Raw genomic sequence first — 17,929 nt, 5'->3', positions numbered from 1 at the left:
ACAAACGGTTAAGAAATCCTCATTTGGTGACGTAATTTGATATTAGAAAAAAAATTCTATCCAAGATGGTCCAGTGAATATGGGTTCTATGCTTATCAACCGGCGTACGATCAGTCGTACTTAATAACATTATTGACAATCATTATTAATTATTATAAAAACATAATATCATAATATATTTTTATAGTTTATTTATAGTATATTAATTATTGTATATCAGTTTAACGATTTAGCCATCAATATGCTAGTAATTTTACTTTAAAAAATTAAATTTGAGATGTGCTTTATGCAAGTCCGTCTGGGTAAGTCCGTCATCATATATTTTCCTACTTCGTATCTTTGTGATAATGTTCGATTTAAAGGGTGAGTGAGCAAGTCTTGTGTAACTACAAGTCCAACATCTTATTTCAGTTGGTGACGCATTTAGGGCCAATTTTTCTTAAAGTTCCAATGTGCCTACCAGGGCCGGATTATCCGTTAAAAAGTGTAGTCAACTGCTAGGGGGCCCACAACAGCACCTAGGCTGGCATAATCATGAAAAACAAATTTAAAATTTAATTATTGTTAATGGTATTGTTGTAACCATCATATTTGTTATGGTGATGGCGTATCTCGTGATATAATTATAAAACATTGCAATTATGAATAATAATCATAAGTAAGTATGTCATAATTTCAAATATTATTTTTAGTAAGAAAATAGAATAATATGGAAGAAAGATAGTATAAGATTGATAATTTATGATCGTTCGTTCTACCAATTTAAAACAAATATCTATTTCACAGTGTATAATGTTCTCGTTCTAATGATAATTAGTTTCAATGCGTAATTATTGAAGTATTTAATATAGTATTAACAAAATAATTTACTTTTAATAAATTTATTACATGAATTTAAAATAATAATTAGTTAATAACAAAATACTTTAATCAATTTCTGGTTTGCTAATATTATTACATAAACAGTTTACAATGATACGCCTGACCGTATAACGCGCTGCTTCCCGCCAAAAAGTGAATGCCTTTAAAAGACATCTGACAGCTTGACGCATGACGTTCGGAAAGTCACACTAATTCTCCTTATACGGCCTCTCCTGATGTCCTGGCGTCCTCGTCAGTCTGAGGTCCAGCTTCTTTATCACCTCGGTCAAAGGCGCTGATAATTTCCATAGGGTAATTTATACTCGTAGGGGTCAACTCATCGGTTTGGTCTACACCTGCGAAATTCCAAATTTATTGTTAGAACATGTTAATGTCAACAGTAGACATTTAAGCCAGACTAGACATAACAACTAAAAGGTCCAGTATGTATTCACATAGGACTAGACATACAACAGCGAGGTCTAGTAGGTATTCACATAAGACTAGACATACAACAGCAAGGTCTAGTAGGTATTCACATAAGACTAGACATAACACAGCAAGGTCTAGTAGGTTTTCACATAAGACTAGACATAACACAGCAAGGTCTAGTAGGTATTCACATAAGACTAGACATAACACAGCAAGGTCTAGTAGATATTCACATAAGACTAGACATAACACAGCAAGGTCTAGTAGGTATTCACATAAGACTAGACATAACACAGCAAGGTCTAGTAGATATTCACATAAGACTAGACATAACACAGCAAGGTCTAGTAGGTATTCACATAAGACTAGACATAACACAGCAAGGTCTAGTAGATATTCACATAAGACTAGACATAAAACAGCAAGGTCTAGTATCAAAGTAGAAGGAATAACTTACTATCAAAGAAAGCGGCACACTCATCAGGGGTCCATTCTCCATTCCAAGGCACCATATACTGAGCGGCAGCATAAGTCAGCTTGCCATAGTCTCCAGCCACAAGCCGTAACTCATATCGTCCATTCTCAAGAATTCTTGTCACCTTATAAGGGCCACGCATTCCAGGATCTAATTTTCCTTTAGATTGAGAGTACTTAATGACGAATACAAAATCATTGACTTGAAATGCGCGAGGCGATTCACGTCCCTTATTCACATATTCATTTTGTTTCTTTTCATTTTCTTTGAGACGTTCGGCCGTCCTTTGCCTAGCTAACTCCCGTAAAGACTGGCGATTTGATCCCGAATAATCAGTAGCCACATCACGGACTAAAGCTTGTATCACAGGAGTTGTCCCTTCAGAACCAATTAAAAGGTTCAATGGAGACATTTGTGTCGTCTTTTGCTTAGTAATATTGAGCACCAACTGCAGACGCCATAATTCCTCAGACCACTTCTTCTTTTTATGACTGGCCTCTATGCGTAACATATTAAGTACAGTACGCACGTATCGCTCCACCTGACCGTTAGCATGGTGCATCTCAGGTGTTATATGATGTATGTTACACCCGAAACCATTCATCCACTTTATGAATCCCGATGACTCAAACATTCGACCCCTATCAGTAACGACAAGACGTGGAGTACCAAACAGCGATATAACATTTTTAAACACACGCTTTAATTCATCAAGATCTTGTTTGTAGAGAGCATACATGAGACAATACTTAGAAAAGGCGTCGATGACTATCATTACATGTTTATAGCCATATGATTCTGGCAAAGGCCCTAAAATATCTACATGAAGCGTGTGGAAAACAGTATCCGGCTTAGGCCATGATGAAATAGGTTGTAATGATGCTCGCGGGATTCTCTTATAGGATATACAGGTTAAACAATGACTTATGTATTTCTTCACGAATGTGAAAAGACCAGGAAACCAAAAGTGGTTTAAAATTAGCCCGATCGTTTTCTCTACGCCTACATGGCAGTTTTCATCATGAAAAATCCTGAGCAAACTTAATCGATAACCTTTGGGTATGTAGCACAATAAACGTGGTTGTTCACCCACAGGCGTATATTTGTAGTAGAGGATGTCGTTCCTTTTTTGGTATCGACTAGCATCCAACTGTCCTTCACCTAACTGTTCCATAAGTTTTTGCGTCTCTTCATCTCCTGATTGCGCTATCCGTGCCCAGTTGCGTGGCCTATCGATGCTATTTATTACTCTGATGGGATTGCGACTCAAATAGTCAGCATGAGGCATTAAAACACCTTTTCGGTAAACAATCGTAAAAGAAAAATCCTGTAAGTAAACCCACCATCTTGCAACACGGGGTAGAAGGTCCTTTTTATTTTGTGTAGCTTTCAAAGCGTTGCAGTCAGTGATAACCTTAAATTCAATACCTATAAGATAATGGCGAAAGTGACGCAGAGCTTTGACCACCGCCAAGGTCTCTAATTCATAGGAATGATAACGTACCTCAGCCCCTTGCGTGACCTGACTATAATAAGCGACGACGGACTTGCTACCATTTTCACGAATCTGAAGTAAAACGGCACCATATCCAAGACTGCTAGCGTCTGTGTGAACTTCAGTTACTCGGTTTGGGTCAAAGATAGTGAGTACTGGTTCACTTGTTAAACATTTAATAAGATTTTGTCGAACTTGTTCCTGTTCTATACCCCATTTAAATTCAACATTTTTCTTTGTTAAGCGAGCAACACACGAGGTTTTAAGGGCGTAGTTTTTTATGTATTTTCGAAAATATCCAGCTAATCCTAAAAACTGTCGAACCTGTCGAACATTCTCAGGCACCGGAGATTTGACTAAAGCAGTTATTTTTGACTTTGATGGCCGTACTTCTCCATTCGAAATAACACGACCTAAATATTCAATTTCGGTGTTTAAAAACGAACACTTTAATAGATTTAAAGAAAAACCGGCATTAGTTAAAGTACGCAGGACATCGTGCAAAAGCTTTAACCCTTCCTCAATGGTATCACTTACTAATAAAATATCGTCGATATATACCATCACCTTGTTATCATTAATAAATGAACGCAGCGTGTTATTAATAATACGCTGAAACACTACTGGTGCATTAGCAAGTCCGAAAGGCATTTTTAAATATTCATAATGGCCCTCGGGCGTGACAAAACCTGTTAACGGAATTGATACATCGTCTAAACGAATCTGGTGAAAGCCAGACGCCATATCTAGTGTTGTAAAATAACGTCCTTTACCTAAACGATCTATATGATCCTCGATTAACGGCAGAGGATACCTATCCTTAATCGTCACCCTATTTAATGCGCGGAAGTCAACACACATTCGATCCGTTCCGTCTTTTTTCTTTATTAATAGAATTGGGCTGGCATACGCAGATTCGGATTCACGAATTATACCTTTTGATAAAAGGTCTTGTATTATTTCGCGGACTTTGAGTTTTTCATTAATTGACAATTTATAAGGTCTATAATATACAGGCGTATCACTGTTCAAGCGAATGTGCATACTACCTGTAGTTACTGTAGAAGTAGCAGTTCCAACAATCATAAATTTCGAATATTCTTTTAAAATTTTATTAAGATTCTCATAATCTTTACCAACCAAAGGGGTTTTAATAGAATGTTCATTCGCTTTTACAATTGAAACATTTGTAGAGGCAGGACTGTAAGATAAATGCTGAAAATATTTTGTACGCACGTACGTTACGCCTTCACGGTTGAGGACATCAGTACCAATTATAATAGGTGCGTTCATACTCTCACTAGGCACAACTAATAAATCAACTTCAAGAGTGATTTCTTCAAATTCAATAAAGAGAGTAACATAAGAAAACACTCGAGTGATACCTTGTCCGACACCTTTTAATTCACGATAAATCGGTTTCATAGCGCATGCTAAATGACTAACCACGGATGACGAAATAAGGGACACGTCTAAAGCACCGCTGTCTATGAGGATATCAATAGGTATCCCTTGAACCACTCCAACCATTACATCTCTAGAATTATTTAATTTAGGCAAAGAACAAAAATTAACGTGACTTTTTCTCTGATCGGATCGTTGCTTAGCAAAACAAACACTAATATGATGACCGAGTTTTTTACAATACGCACAAGTTATTTTTGTATTCGGTTTTACATCGTTATTGTTTATTGTTAACTTTTTATTCGTCGGACAAACGGCTTGTTTGTGGCCCGTTTGACCACAAGAAAAACACTTATATGTCGTAAAAAGTGGTGCACGCTTAGTCGTATGTGATTTTATTATGTGTTTGCGTGTTCCAGAATTATATGACAAGGAATTTTCATTTTTAACTAATACTGGCTTAACGAAGGTAGACAAGTAATTAACTAAATCACTGGGCATAAGTTTTCCATTAGTAGCTGAGGCTTTTACATGTGGTTCATTAATTCCCCGTATAACAATTGCGCTAATTAGTTCCTCACTTAAACCTTTTACCATACGCAAACGCAGTAACGAACGACGAGCATATTCGGAATATGTAGGATAATCGTCAGAATTTGTACTCATGACGTCATACAAAATATTAGCCACATCAACATTTTTAGCACATAAGGATTTAAAATCATTTTTAAAATTACTCCATGAACGATCCGTGGTGACCCAATCGTCTAACCAAGACTTTGCGTCTCCCTTTAGACAGTGTCCTACGCGTGACAAACATTCTATATCACTCCATTTATTAATACTTTGTGCGCGATCTACCTCACCAAACCAAGAATCAATATTATGAACATTAGGATCAAAATTAGACACGTAATAGTCGCGAGAACTATTTTTTAAATGATGGATAGCCTCAACAATCTTCGTAGCAGTATCACTAGTCATATTATTATTATTTTCACTATTAAAATTAGATGATACAGGTACCGAGGATCTATCTTCTAATGCATTAAGACGAGTGATAATTGTATTCAATGACTCACGTAATTCTGAGTTTTTAGAAGTACTTCTAGATCGCGAACTGTGGGTAGAACGACTTCGGGAACGATGACGACGCTTCGAAACGTTATAATCCCTAGAACGGCTACACTTGCGCTTTCCCATAGTCACAATTTCAATTAATCACAAAACAAAACGCAAATTACGTTTAACAAGAAAAAAAAAATTAAGTTATTAAGAATAAATAGAAAATTAACCAGAAATCAACAAAAGAAAAAGTGAGTTGGAAATCCCACTTCTGATATTAACAAAACAAATTTACTTTTAATAAATTTATTACATGAATTTAAAATAATAATTAGTTAATAACAAAATACTTTAATCAATTTCTGGTTTGCTAATATTATTACATAAACAGTTTACAATGATACGCCTGACCGTATAACGCGCTGCTTCCCGCCAAAAAGTGAATGCCTTTAAAAGACATCTGACAGCTTGACGCATGACGTTCGGAAAGTCACACTAATTCTCCTTATAATAGTATATTAAAATTACTTATGGAACTCAATCTCTTACGTCACAGATCGTGACGTAAGAGACTTCGTATTAGAAATGTGTACTTTTTTGAAAATTTTATATACGCTATAAATATCTAATATTTAAATACATGATATTATCAATCTTCTGTACGCATATAAGTTACTGTTCTCCTCTTAAGCAGTTGGACAGATTTCTTTTCCGAGTTTTGTTTTGTGTTTTGATCGGGATATATCTTTTTTTAATTAAACAACGTAAAATACAAAATTCCTGTTTTACCGGTATGAAGTCGGAATATAATATATATATATATTATAATAAGTGTAATATATTATAAAACTTTCTTAATATGTGTCAATCTCGCCGTAAGTATCGTACTAGGTACATACTTGAATCGAACATTAAGTAAAATAATAACTGTTTTAGATACATATTTGATATTAGATATGTTCATTTATAAAGAAGTTATAAATCTTTATTAACTATGTTAGTACAAAATATATAGGTAAGTACCTAATATAATTTTACATTAACGTTTTTTTTTTCTCCCACGAGTTTCTCTTATTTAAAGTTTAGTATAACGAATTATCCGTAAATCTCCGTATGTACGCTTTGCGATTCAAACTATGACGTCCGCTGGTTAAAAGATCGATAACTACATCTAGGCATACATAGAGCGGGGGTTGAAATGCGTGGGCTAGGAGGGTCGGAGAAATCAATAACGACTGCGCACGCGATCCGCGGACCGCGACTCTCTCCCCGCGCTGGGTATCCATCCATGTATATTATGTAATGTGTTTTTGTTTGCTTTATAAGTATCAAAATGGTAACAATTTTAGTTAAAACAAAACTTGTAAAATCGAATGTAATTATTCTTCAATCTAGATTTACTTATATAATTATTTATTTAAGCATTCAAAAGTAAATTACGAACTATTCTAGTTAGAAATACAAAAAATACTATTTCTTTATAAATAGGTCTAGATGTTACGTAAATGTGGATAAGTATGTTCAATTTATTAAAACTATGAATTCGAGTATTCATATTTATTTTTAATAAAATAGGAATAGGTATTTTATGTTACCTTACAGTACATGTTTGACATCTTTATATCACACATCGAAGACAAAGTTGGGAGGTTCTCTATTATTTTCACCACAAATAAAATGGTATTAATTTTTTTGCTGACTCTTCTGTTACCTATATTAATAATTCCACATTATAAAATATATAAATATCACGGAAATAGTTTAGTGTTAGCTGACCGTTCCGACTTCGTCTAGATCAAAACCTTATTATATACTTCCCGACACCTGTCTCTATCTCATCTCTAAACCATCCTCTCAAACACACAATAAAATCATCGAAATCAATCATACCGCTTAGGAGTTCAGTTATACACACACAAAAAAGATGTTTTGGTATATATATGTATAAACAGATTATAATATAAATAAACACAACGTAATGTCTCAGTATTTAATTAACACAAGCATATTTACATATTACAAGTCGACTTCGTACGGCTGAAATACGGATTAAAAATTTAAAAAAAGCAATAAAACTTTTAACCAGATTGCAACGCTACTTCCCGGGACCAATCTATACCAAGCAGGGATCAATTAAAACACAAACATATTTTTTTTAATAAAATTTGTCCAGTCGAAGTTCAATAACAAAATATTAAATACCTAAAACACGTACAGAAGAATTAAATTTATACCAATATAAAGTTATCATATCCCAAATGAATTTCGACTTAACATTTTAACAATTTTTATATAGAATGTTTATCTAGTTTTTTTTTACTTAATAAGCAAAAAGTATCAATCGATTAATATGAAGCGTTCATTTTAAGTTGCACAACTTAAAATGCACTTTTAGTTGTATTTTTTAATAAGTACAACTTATTTATAGTCTATTGTAATATCGATATTAACGAGTGCTGTAGGTGGAGCGCTAAAGCTGTTACAAAATAACCTGCTAAATTTTCTCGAGAGATTCTATACGACCATATTTAAATATCTTTACATTATATATAACTTCAAAAATATAATTAAAAAAATTCTAGCTCTATTTTTTTTTTTTATTGTCAACGGAATAAATATAAATTTTTATAAAATTAAAGGCTTAGAAATTTCAAGAATATTTTGCAAATAAATTATTTGTAATGAGTACAGTTAAAATGGCAGAGCCGAGATGCCCAAGTGGCAATAGCGAGTTCAAACTCAAACAAAAATCTCTGAATTATCATTATAGATTATAAAGCCTGCCTTTGTAGCAGGTTTTCCACAGGCTTTTTTTTCATGGATTGTTGGAATGGAAAATTGGCCACCTCATGGCAAGTGGACACCGTCCGCCTAGACTTAAAGTATTATTAACAATCCCTTTATCGCCAATGCATCACCAGCACTGGCTCACATACCCTTCAAACCGGAGCACAAAAGTACTGCTGTTTGACGGGACCACATTTGATGAGTGGATGATAACATATATATATATACATATATGGATATATGGATAAATCAGACTCGAATTTGCGCCTGCTTTGCACTTATGCTCTGGTTAGTTCACCATTTTACATTCGAAGAAAAAAAGAGAAAAGAAAATTTTATATTTGAATATATATTTTCAGCTATTTCTAGGATCCGAAAGCGGCTAGACTGATTTGGAATTTTTCTTTGCCGTATAACTAAGATATGTAACGTTTATTATTGAAATCGCGGTTAATCATGTCCTTAAAACTATATTTTAATTAGGGATTTGGAAATTTAAACATTATTAAAATTTGGATCGATTCGGTTGTTAAGTCGACGCTTATTGTTTTGAAACACATATATTAATATTAAATGATTATAAACAAATACGTATAATCATTAATATTCATATATTTCAAAACTTTATATAGGTCACTATGTATATCTCATAATGTTATAAAATACATGAACACTTTGTCGTTTAATTTATAAACGATATTTAACAGAAGAAAACACGTGGACATCATGTACCGCATAAGTAAATATATTAAAGGTCAGTGTCGGTACAGACGAATAAATTATTATGATTATCTATCTAGTAATTTTCTTGCTATCAAATTAAAATGACAATATATTTTTTGGGCAAATGTATGCGGCTACTTAAAAATTTTACTTAAATTAAATCGCTGTAATAACACTACACTTCGATTATAATATGAAACAGGCACCGGCATAACAGATTTCTATATAATTTTTTCTACATAAAAACTTTCTAGCGGTTTTATTTCGACTAATTCTTTTATGTTTTGATTCGTAAAGTTTCTTATAGAGATTACTACAAAGTAGAACAATATAAATAATATTTTATCTATAGCTTTTTTTTAAAACAAATATTAATACATTAATAAAAATAATAAAGTTAAATACCTACTATTCCCAAATATGAGTATTGCTGCTATTTTATATTTATAAGTGATACTCACAAGTGATATAGTTTTTTAATTAATTTTATAATTGAATAAATATATTGTGATTTCATATTTATATGTTAATAGTGTCCCTCTTTATTTCATTCATAGAATATAATAATAATACGTATTATTATAGAAATTTGCGCGTGAACAGGGTGGCATAGGGCATTGCAGGCGGCAGGGCGGGCGCCGGTTGCTACGCGCACGCGCGCGCACCGACGCTACCCACCCGACGCGCGACGCGACGCGCCCAACTCATGGATCGATGAGATAAACGCGCAACCCCGCTTTTCGCGTTAAATCAATACAAATTTCATCGATTTTCGGAGCCGCAGCCGCCGCACACCGTATTCGAGGATCGCACGCGGTGGTTGCGCGCATTATATTGTTTTATTAAAATGTGTAAATGAATGTGATTGTGAAAAAATATATCAAAATGATATGCCTTTCTTTATATAGAAGTCATGAATCATTATTTTTTTAAGGTAAAATTAATTCTAGTATTTATTTTTAAATTATTTTTTTTTATTATTATTTAATAATTATTAATGATTTATTGTATTGAATATTTTTAATTATTTAATTTTAATCATGTATGTTTTGTAAAAAGTTTGACAAATCATAAGTATTCCCATATTTCCTTTTTGGTTCTGATTATCCACTACTACAAAACAAATAAACGGACAAAAAATATATATTTTACAAAAATAATTAACAAGTATTATGCTGCGAGTTTTAACTGTTTCATTCGTAAAGCTATATCAGAATAGTAAACAAAAGTTTTATCAAAATTTATATATACGAACGTGAAGTTCTGTCGAGTCGAGGATTGTGAGATATCGATGAGATAAAGACTCATGGTACCTCGTATTTGTTTTGTCATTACATTACAATGTAAACAAAGTGATTTTTAACTATTATTAGGTCTTCCACAGAGAAAGTAAAATTAAAAATGGTGTAAGATGACATCGACGGATACCTATCAATTAAAATGGCACTCGCACAGTTCGCATTTAAACGGTTCTGTAGCCGCGTTGCTACGTTCGGAGCGATTCACAGATGTGGTACTTTGTACAATGGACGGTTCACAAATTCCTGCACACAAGTTTATATTGAGCTCATGCAGTGTGTACTTGAGCACTTTGTTCGAAGGACAACGGTCTGTAACACGCATGGGCGGAATGTTATACGTTGTTTTACCTTCAGAGATATCTACAAAAGCGCTAAAGATTCTAGTGGAATATATGTACAAAGGTGTGTTTATGAAAAGTTTATTACAATTTTACAATAAATAATCAGTATAAATACCTAATGATTTATTAAACAACTTATTAATTAAGGTAAATTACCTTATTATATCGATATATATTTTTTAATATTCTTTTTGTAGTTGAATATCGAAGTATAGTAAAAGCCAAAAGGATAATGTATTCAATTTTATTAATAAGATCCTTGAAAGTAATTCTTCATATTTAATTTAATCTTTTTTATATTGATTGGTTTCTTGTATAAAATACATTACAAAATATACTCAATTTCAAAAATATTTTCAGGAGAAACAACTGTATCTAACGAAGTATTAGATACAGTATTAAAAGCTGGAGAAGTTCTAAAAATTCGAGGTCTCTGGAGACAGACTGATGAGCCCGGAGGTGACACACCAGCTGAAAAAACAAGCACTCAAACTGTTAACAAACAAACAAAGAAAACAGATGAACAGCCAAAGATTACCGTTAAGAAAGATGACAAACTCCTTAAATCATTCAACCCGGTTCAACCTCAGGGTGTTACAAGGTTTGTATATCTATAGTTTTTAAGACATAACAAAAACTGTCTCCTCCAAAATTTTTTTTTATATTGAATTTGATACAATCTTGTGAAAGTTTTGACGATTTTCTTAAGTAGCAAACACAAAAATTCTAACCATTTTAGTTGTTCATGTCAAACTGAACACTTGGCTGCGACTCAAGTATTAATAAAATATTACCATACAAACAAAAACAATTATTTTAAGAACTAAAAAATTAGAACTATTATACCTTATTTAGATCTGTGTATACTAAAAAACAATTTAATGAATATAAGCAGTGTAAAATAAAATTGTACCAGCATTGAGACACAACGATAATTTAGTATTTATTGTATTCATATCACACAACTAATCTTCAAATTCACTTCACTGCATATTGTACTTGTACATTTCCATTTTATTTATAATAGAGCCCTGTTTGGTTTATATTAGGTTTAATTTACAAAAAAAAGTTTGTAATTTGTTATATTTATTTTTATATCTTTGTATACAACAGTTATTATACTACTACAATACAAGATTTACTCTTAATTATATTATTTTAATTTTTTATGTAATGTACATCCATATAATTGCCCAACTATAACGGGCCTTTGTTCTGATATAAAATGATTATAAAGTAAACTAAAACTATTACATAAAAATTCAAATTGTTATCCTCTCTTGTTCCTTGCAAAAATTACTATTCATTGATTTTTGATTTTAATATAAAACTTACACAAATTTCTGATATACCATAAGTTACTAATAAACTGTTATATTTGCATTACCAGAAAAGAATATTTTTATAAATATTTAGAATAACCTTCTATATAATTCTATTTTTTTCTTTATTACATACATGAAAATTTGTAAAAGTATATATAAACATTCATTCATATATACATAGTACCATTCTCGTCATTGGTCTAGTAAGTAGTGAGTAGATTAATGCCTAATGATTATGGCTGTATATCCCGAGGTCTTGGATTCAAAAAATTCTAAATTGTGTCCCACATTGAGAAGTTTGTAGTTTTTATAGTTTCTCTTCTGGTTCCCTAGAATAGAGCCTACTTGTAATGTCTAATGTTTTAAGCAGCTCAAATGATAGTGTTGTTTGTGATGCCATATTGTCATTTTGGTTTAAACTACTCTAATAAATTAGTCCGTATTTAGTTATTGTCATTTTGTTCGAAACGCCTTCAGAGCGACAAATTCAAATTGGTTTGTTAGGCAGGTCTGTCAGTGTCCCGCGAAGACAATTTAGCACCATTTGAATTTACACTACTGACGCTTGGTACTATTGTTTCAATGTGGACGCATGCGTCCGTTTCTTAAGTGTAATATATCTCAGCCGCCGTCGGGTCAAGAACCAAATTTTGCCACCCAAGCCCGGTCTACGATATTTTTATTTACCCGAAAATCAAATCACATCATGTCATCAAATAGCAGATAGTTGCTAGGTTTTTACTTGATGGAGAAATGATAATGTTCCACAGGCACGTTAGCTCCGACTGACCTCATTTTATAGGAATTTATAAGTTGAAGTTTGATTCTATGACCCCCCCGCTCCCCAACACTAAACCATTTACACTTATCACAAAATATATACTACACAGACCAATGTTCATCGGTCCACCGAAGCTTGTCTTTATTAAGACAGCGGATGGCGGGACACAAGCGGCGCTCCGTCCAGGCGCACCGAAGGGCCAAACTATTCTGGTCGCACCCGCACCAACTACTGAAATGACCACCGCGACCGTCACCACGCCGACTGCGACGACAACGGCCACCGTATCTCATACAACAGAGGACTCGTCGGACGAGACGCCACCTCCGCGTATATTGAGACGTCATGCGGCTGAACGCAAGTACGGGAAGAGGCAAAAGACTGAAAATGCAGAGAAAGAGGCGAAAGAGGCTGAGGAACAAGAAAATGCGTCTGTTAGTTCAAGTAAGTCATTAGCGTTCATTTTTCTGAATACCATTTTTTAACGGTTCGGGCAGTATGTTTCTAGCTCTGATATGATATATGATAGAAAAGGTAGGTGAGATATATTGGAGTTGCGCTTGTACTCGTTGGAATTGATAGTTGGGCTTAACAAGAATTCCCTTTGTCAAGGCCACATGGAAGCGCCTTACGATGTTTCATCGTGATAAAGCGTCGTCTTTGTCTTCAAATCTTAAAGTCAACACTTTCTATTTTACCATTGGACAGTTTGGTTACTGTAACTATTTCAAATTAAAAATAATTAATTTCTTATGACTGTGCTTGCATTACTGTTCTATTAATACGTTAATATAAAAAAAAAAATTGTTACAGAAAAATCCAGCCAAACCCTTTCAGAGATGAATACCGAAGTGCACGTCAAAGATGAACCAGAGTGGGACGCCAGCAGTATAGAAGAAGAGGAGCGGTCCATCGCCGAGATGTTCCAAGCAGAGATGAGCGTTAAGTCGGAGCCGATCGACGATATGGACATTGAAGAAGAGAGTTTGGTAATTATATATTAAAATTGACAGTTTATAGATTAGACGAGTGGTTTCCAATGGAATATAAGAAAGCATCATATAATTAGAACTAAACCTTCAAAAACATAAGAATTGAACTCTCTCGATTGAAATCAAAGTCTAGCATCTATTAAGAAAAGTATTGGAATGCATGTATTTGTGTCCAGGAGTGTAATAAGCTTTGTCCGTGTAGCTGTACAGTCCGCTGGCGTGCGAGCTGTGCGCGGAGGTGTTCACCGTGCCGGCGGCCTGGGTGCGCCACGTGCAGAACCACGCGCGCGACCACCACCACCACCCCAGGCGCCGCAAGAATCGCTCTGCGGTAAGTAGTCTACAGACACCACTCCACAAAAGTATCGATGTGTGATCTGTCATTGAACACTTTCGGAGCTATAACACTTAAATTCATAATTTACTTAAAATTTCCGTTCATAGTTGAAGCCAAAAAGCTATCAACGTGTACGCAAGTGGCACGTTATAGCATTCGAACTCACACATGGGCTCGAATGATCTACACCAAACGGTAGGGAAATGATATAGATAAAAAAGACAGCTAGGCGACAAAAAGCATTAGCATCAAAAAATTTTACTATTTTCATCAAAACAAAATTTTTGCGGCGTCACAATTTCCACAAAAAGATAAAGATGCCACATTAAACATCGAGGTAAAATTAAATTAAATCTGTACTTTCTGGTGATTATTTAATAAACGTTGACGGTCTCTACAAAGTAAGTAATTTAATAAAAAAATTCAAGCTCTTTACACTAAAATTTATCATGGTCTGTACTGACGTGCAGAAAAGCATCGTCTGCCATAAGGCCCCCTTGAAATGTCTACATGCCATCTAGGTAACTAATTTCATAGAAAGCAGTACCGACGGTAGGCGCTCATATATTAACGGTATGCCGATGAATATTTGAACGTCCATTATTGAAGATGTTTGATTTATCGTTCGCAGATGATAATATTAGAATGTTTTTCTAGAGTGATGACACAGAGGAGACAATGGCATTGCTAAGATGTGATCTATGCCAGAAACACTTCCCAAACCCAGCGGAATGGGTCCGACACATCCAGAGCACACACACCGAATCAGGTCAGTACAAAGAAACATTGTGTAAATATTCCTTACTATAAGATAGTGTAGCTCTTATTCAATATAATAAATACATTTTGTAATTTAACAGTTTTTTTCTATAGAATTAGTATAAAATGTTTAGTGAATTTTAGTATTTGTAAAATGTAGAATATTTTAAATAAAATACATAGTAAATTTTAATATACATTTCGAAATATCTTAAGTATTACAAAGTAACTAGTATGTCATTGTTTGAACTATATTATAATAAGTAGTAATACGGTTAACATAGCTGAAAATTGATTGTTATGTATGTGGCTAATTCTCGACAAACGCAACATAATTTTAAGAGTTTATAGTATCACTATCGCTGTTTCCTTCCTAACACAGTCGAATTATTGCATATTATTATTTTTTATAGCATTTTATTTTTTATTTTCTCTCACCAACCCGCTACAGTCATGATAATCACTTCAGTTATGTTCTATGATAGTTTTGTAACCTTGGAATGCTTTGTATCGCTTTTGAACTAGTCTATCACTGATTTTCTGCAAAGATAAAAATATATATATAATTATTTATTTAAACAAAGCATTGCATTGACTCCTTATGCTGTTGTGATTGAAATCGTTGTCTAAATGTTGGTTCGATGTCGGTTGTCCAGAATTGGCCATATCAAACAACAGTGCCCCACCAAAACGTCACAATCGTTTCACAGAGGGCGCGCAAAACAAAACTTGCTCGTTCTGCAAGAAGACATTCCCGTCGCACGCCTCTATGCTCATACATATGCGTACTCACACAGGTCAGTATGACTCTTATACATTTGGACTATATTTCTTGTGATCTACCATCTCTGTTCTCATTGTACTATAAATAGCGCTAAATATTAAAATTGTATTGTTATTTTAATGAAGAAATATAGTGATGACTGCAAAGTTAAATTTACACATTATAATACTTTTTTATTGTAAAGAACTTTTGAGTATGCTTTTTATAATTTTACTCTTTTGAATTAAAGTAGAACATGTAATTGGCGCTTGTTTTCGGTTTATAAATTAGTTTCCAAATAATACTAGGGGAGCGACCATTCGTCTGCGGCCTCTGCAACAAAGGCTTCAACGTGAAGTCGAATCTGCTGCGGCACCTGCGCACGCTGCACGACCAGGTCATCAGCCCCGCGCGCCTCGACGACGACGAGTGCACGCCCGAGGACGACGTGCCCGGCACCAGCGAGCCCAAGCGCGAGTCTTGAGGACGAGGAGGGGGGGCAGGTCAGTCCTACTCGAACTCGTCTCGATACTACGATACGCAGGCTATTATACGAGCTCTCCCATTATTCATCGAGCCTATGTTTTTCTTGTAATTTGAGGGCACCTGAGCAAATTCGCAGAGCTAACTTCGCACGTGACCTCATTTCATATTATTTTTAATGCTACGTACATCTTCTATAAACTCTTGTAGGATAATTTTCGTGTCTGCTGACTTTCGTTACACCGTATTTTTGAAATCTACTGGCAGCAGTTAAGATTTAGTATTCAAATAGAATTCGATGACAAACACAAGCAAGTAGTGTAAGCAGCGTGGTGTTGCAGGTAGAGGCCGCGGCCGCCGCGCGGCGCTCGTGTCGGCGTTGTCCAGCGACTCGGCGCTGCGCAAGCAGAGCTACTCGCTGTTCCTCAAGCAGCGCGCCGTGCTCTTCTCCGCCAAGAAGTGGAAATAGTCACGCCCTTCCCGCTGCCACGAGCCGACGCCGGGTGATCGATTACCGGACTGCGCACGGAGGCCCACTCTGACGTGTTGACCGTCTCGGTTGTTAGACGTCGCATTTCTTAACGTAGTATTGAATAGATAGAGATTCACTCGATTCTGAATCAAAACTTTATTAAAATTGCCTATTTGTTATTTCATTATTGAAAATAAATGCGATGTCTAATATTATTCCATTAAATCGATACGTACAATTCCGAAAGTAACATTGTTAGATATTCGAAACCGGTGTATAAAATACACATTTAAGCAGCGATTGGTTAAATGTTAGTGTGAAGAATTATAACGTGTGAGCGAGTGACTGAATTTTCCTTCTGAAATTATATAATTATGTCGAATTATTAATTCGATCTACCGCCTCCGTTAGTTCTTACATATTTTCATTGTGTTTATACTATATCAAAAGGTATAAAACCAATAATCTCTATGTTACTTTTATCAGTGATCATCATAATTATTGAAGGATATGTGAGTGTTGCATTATTCCAGGAATTATGCATGTGCTAACACGTTTGCGTACGATTATCGCAGTGGATACCATTCTAATTCGTGGTTATGACGATGGCTGATATAAAAATGAAGAGTTGAGAAAACACCTCGGAACAGAAGTTATGGCAGCGGGCTCGGCGTTGAATTTCGTATCCTGCCCACCCTCCTTATAAATTTTAATCTTGTATTTAATTGAATTTTATTCCTACGATTAATTTTTATTATTCTCTAATATTAAGTTCACTAGTTTAGGATAGTTTTAAGTGTTTCATGTGATCTTTGAATATTTCTGGTCAGTTTTATTTATAAGTAATGTTTAGTTTATCCTATAGATTAGTTTAGTTGCGGACAATATGTCCTAACAGAATGTAATTTTTTTTAGTATTATAAACACGCACTATTCTATTCTTACGACGGATGAGCAAAGAATGTGTTATAATCGTAATTATATAAGTAATAATTTTACTTAATGTTCACCATTCCAAATGTTAGAAGTAAATATTTTGTGTTCCCTGTATTATTATTTAAATACTCATGTGTAACATGGAAGTGACATTCAAGTTATTGCTATTTTATATGATAGTATGTCAAAATAAACAA

The 17,929-nt window shown here is 34.3% G+C and overlaps 1 protein-coding gene across 2 annotated transcripts; it reads left to right on the top strand.

Annotated features, from left to right (window-relative positions):
• Positions 1 to 9,923: 9,923 nt before the first annotated feature.
• Positions 9,924 to 17,904, top strand: LOC125064237 (MDS1 and EVI1 complex locus protein EVI1-A). Of its 2 annotated transcripts, none has more exons than XM_047671186.1 (10): positions 9,924 to 10,176; positions 10,627 to 10,945; positions 11,245 to 11,485; positions 13,100 to 13,434; positions 13,804 to 13,979; positions 14,185 to 14,313; positions 14,977 to 15,088; positions 15,789 to 15,875; positions 16,150 to 16,344; positions 16,666 to 17,904. In XM_047671186.1, exons 2-9 carry the CDS (start codon positions 10,654 to 10,656, stop codon positions 16,323 to 16,325), a joined length of 1,548 nt encoding a protein of 515 aa, XP_047527142.1. In that variant the 5' UTR covers positions 9,924 to 10,176; positions 10,627 to 10,653; the 3' UTR covers positions 16,326 to 16,344; positions 16,666 to 17,904. The 2 variants fall into 2 exon arrangements, with proteins under 2 accessions (XP_047527142.1, XP_047527141.1); XM_047671185.1 differs by having other exon boundaries at positions 15,735 to 15,875.
• Positions 17,905 to 17,929: the final 25 nt, after the last annotated feature.

Source organism: Vanessa atalanta, chromosome 5 (genome assembly GCF_905147765.1).
Source record: "Vanessa atalanta chromosome 5, ilVanAtal1.2, whole genome shotgun sequence".
In the NCBI taxonomy this organism is placed as follows: domain Eukaryota; kingdom Metazoa; phylum Arthropoda; class Insecta; order Lepidoptera; family Nymphalidae; genus Vanessa; species Vanessa atalanta.
The sequence above is the reverse complement of the archived record's forward strand: the minus strand, read 5'-3'. Positions and strand labels throughout refer to the sequence as shown.

Excerpts from the sequence above, each read along its gene's own strand:
- LOC125064237 (XM_047671185.1), top strand. The coding sequence starts at position 10,654 with ATGACATCGACGGATACCTATCAATTAAAATGGCACTCGCACAGTTCG. Across the intron at positions 13,980-14,184 it reads ACATTGAAGAAGAGAGTTTG|CTGTACAGTCCGCTGGCGTG; the intron begins GTAATTATATAT and ends TTGTCCGTGTAG. Across the intron at positions 14,314-14,976 it reads GCCGCAAGAATCGCTCTGCG|AGTGATGACACAGAGGAGAC; the intron begins GTAAGTAGTCTA and ends ATGTTTTTCTAG.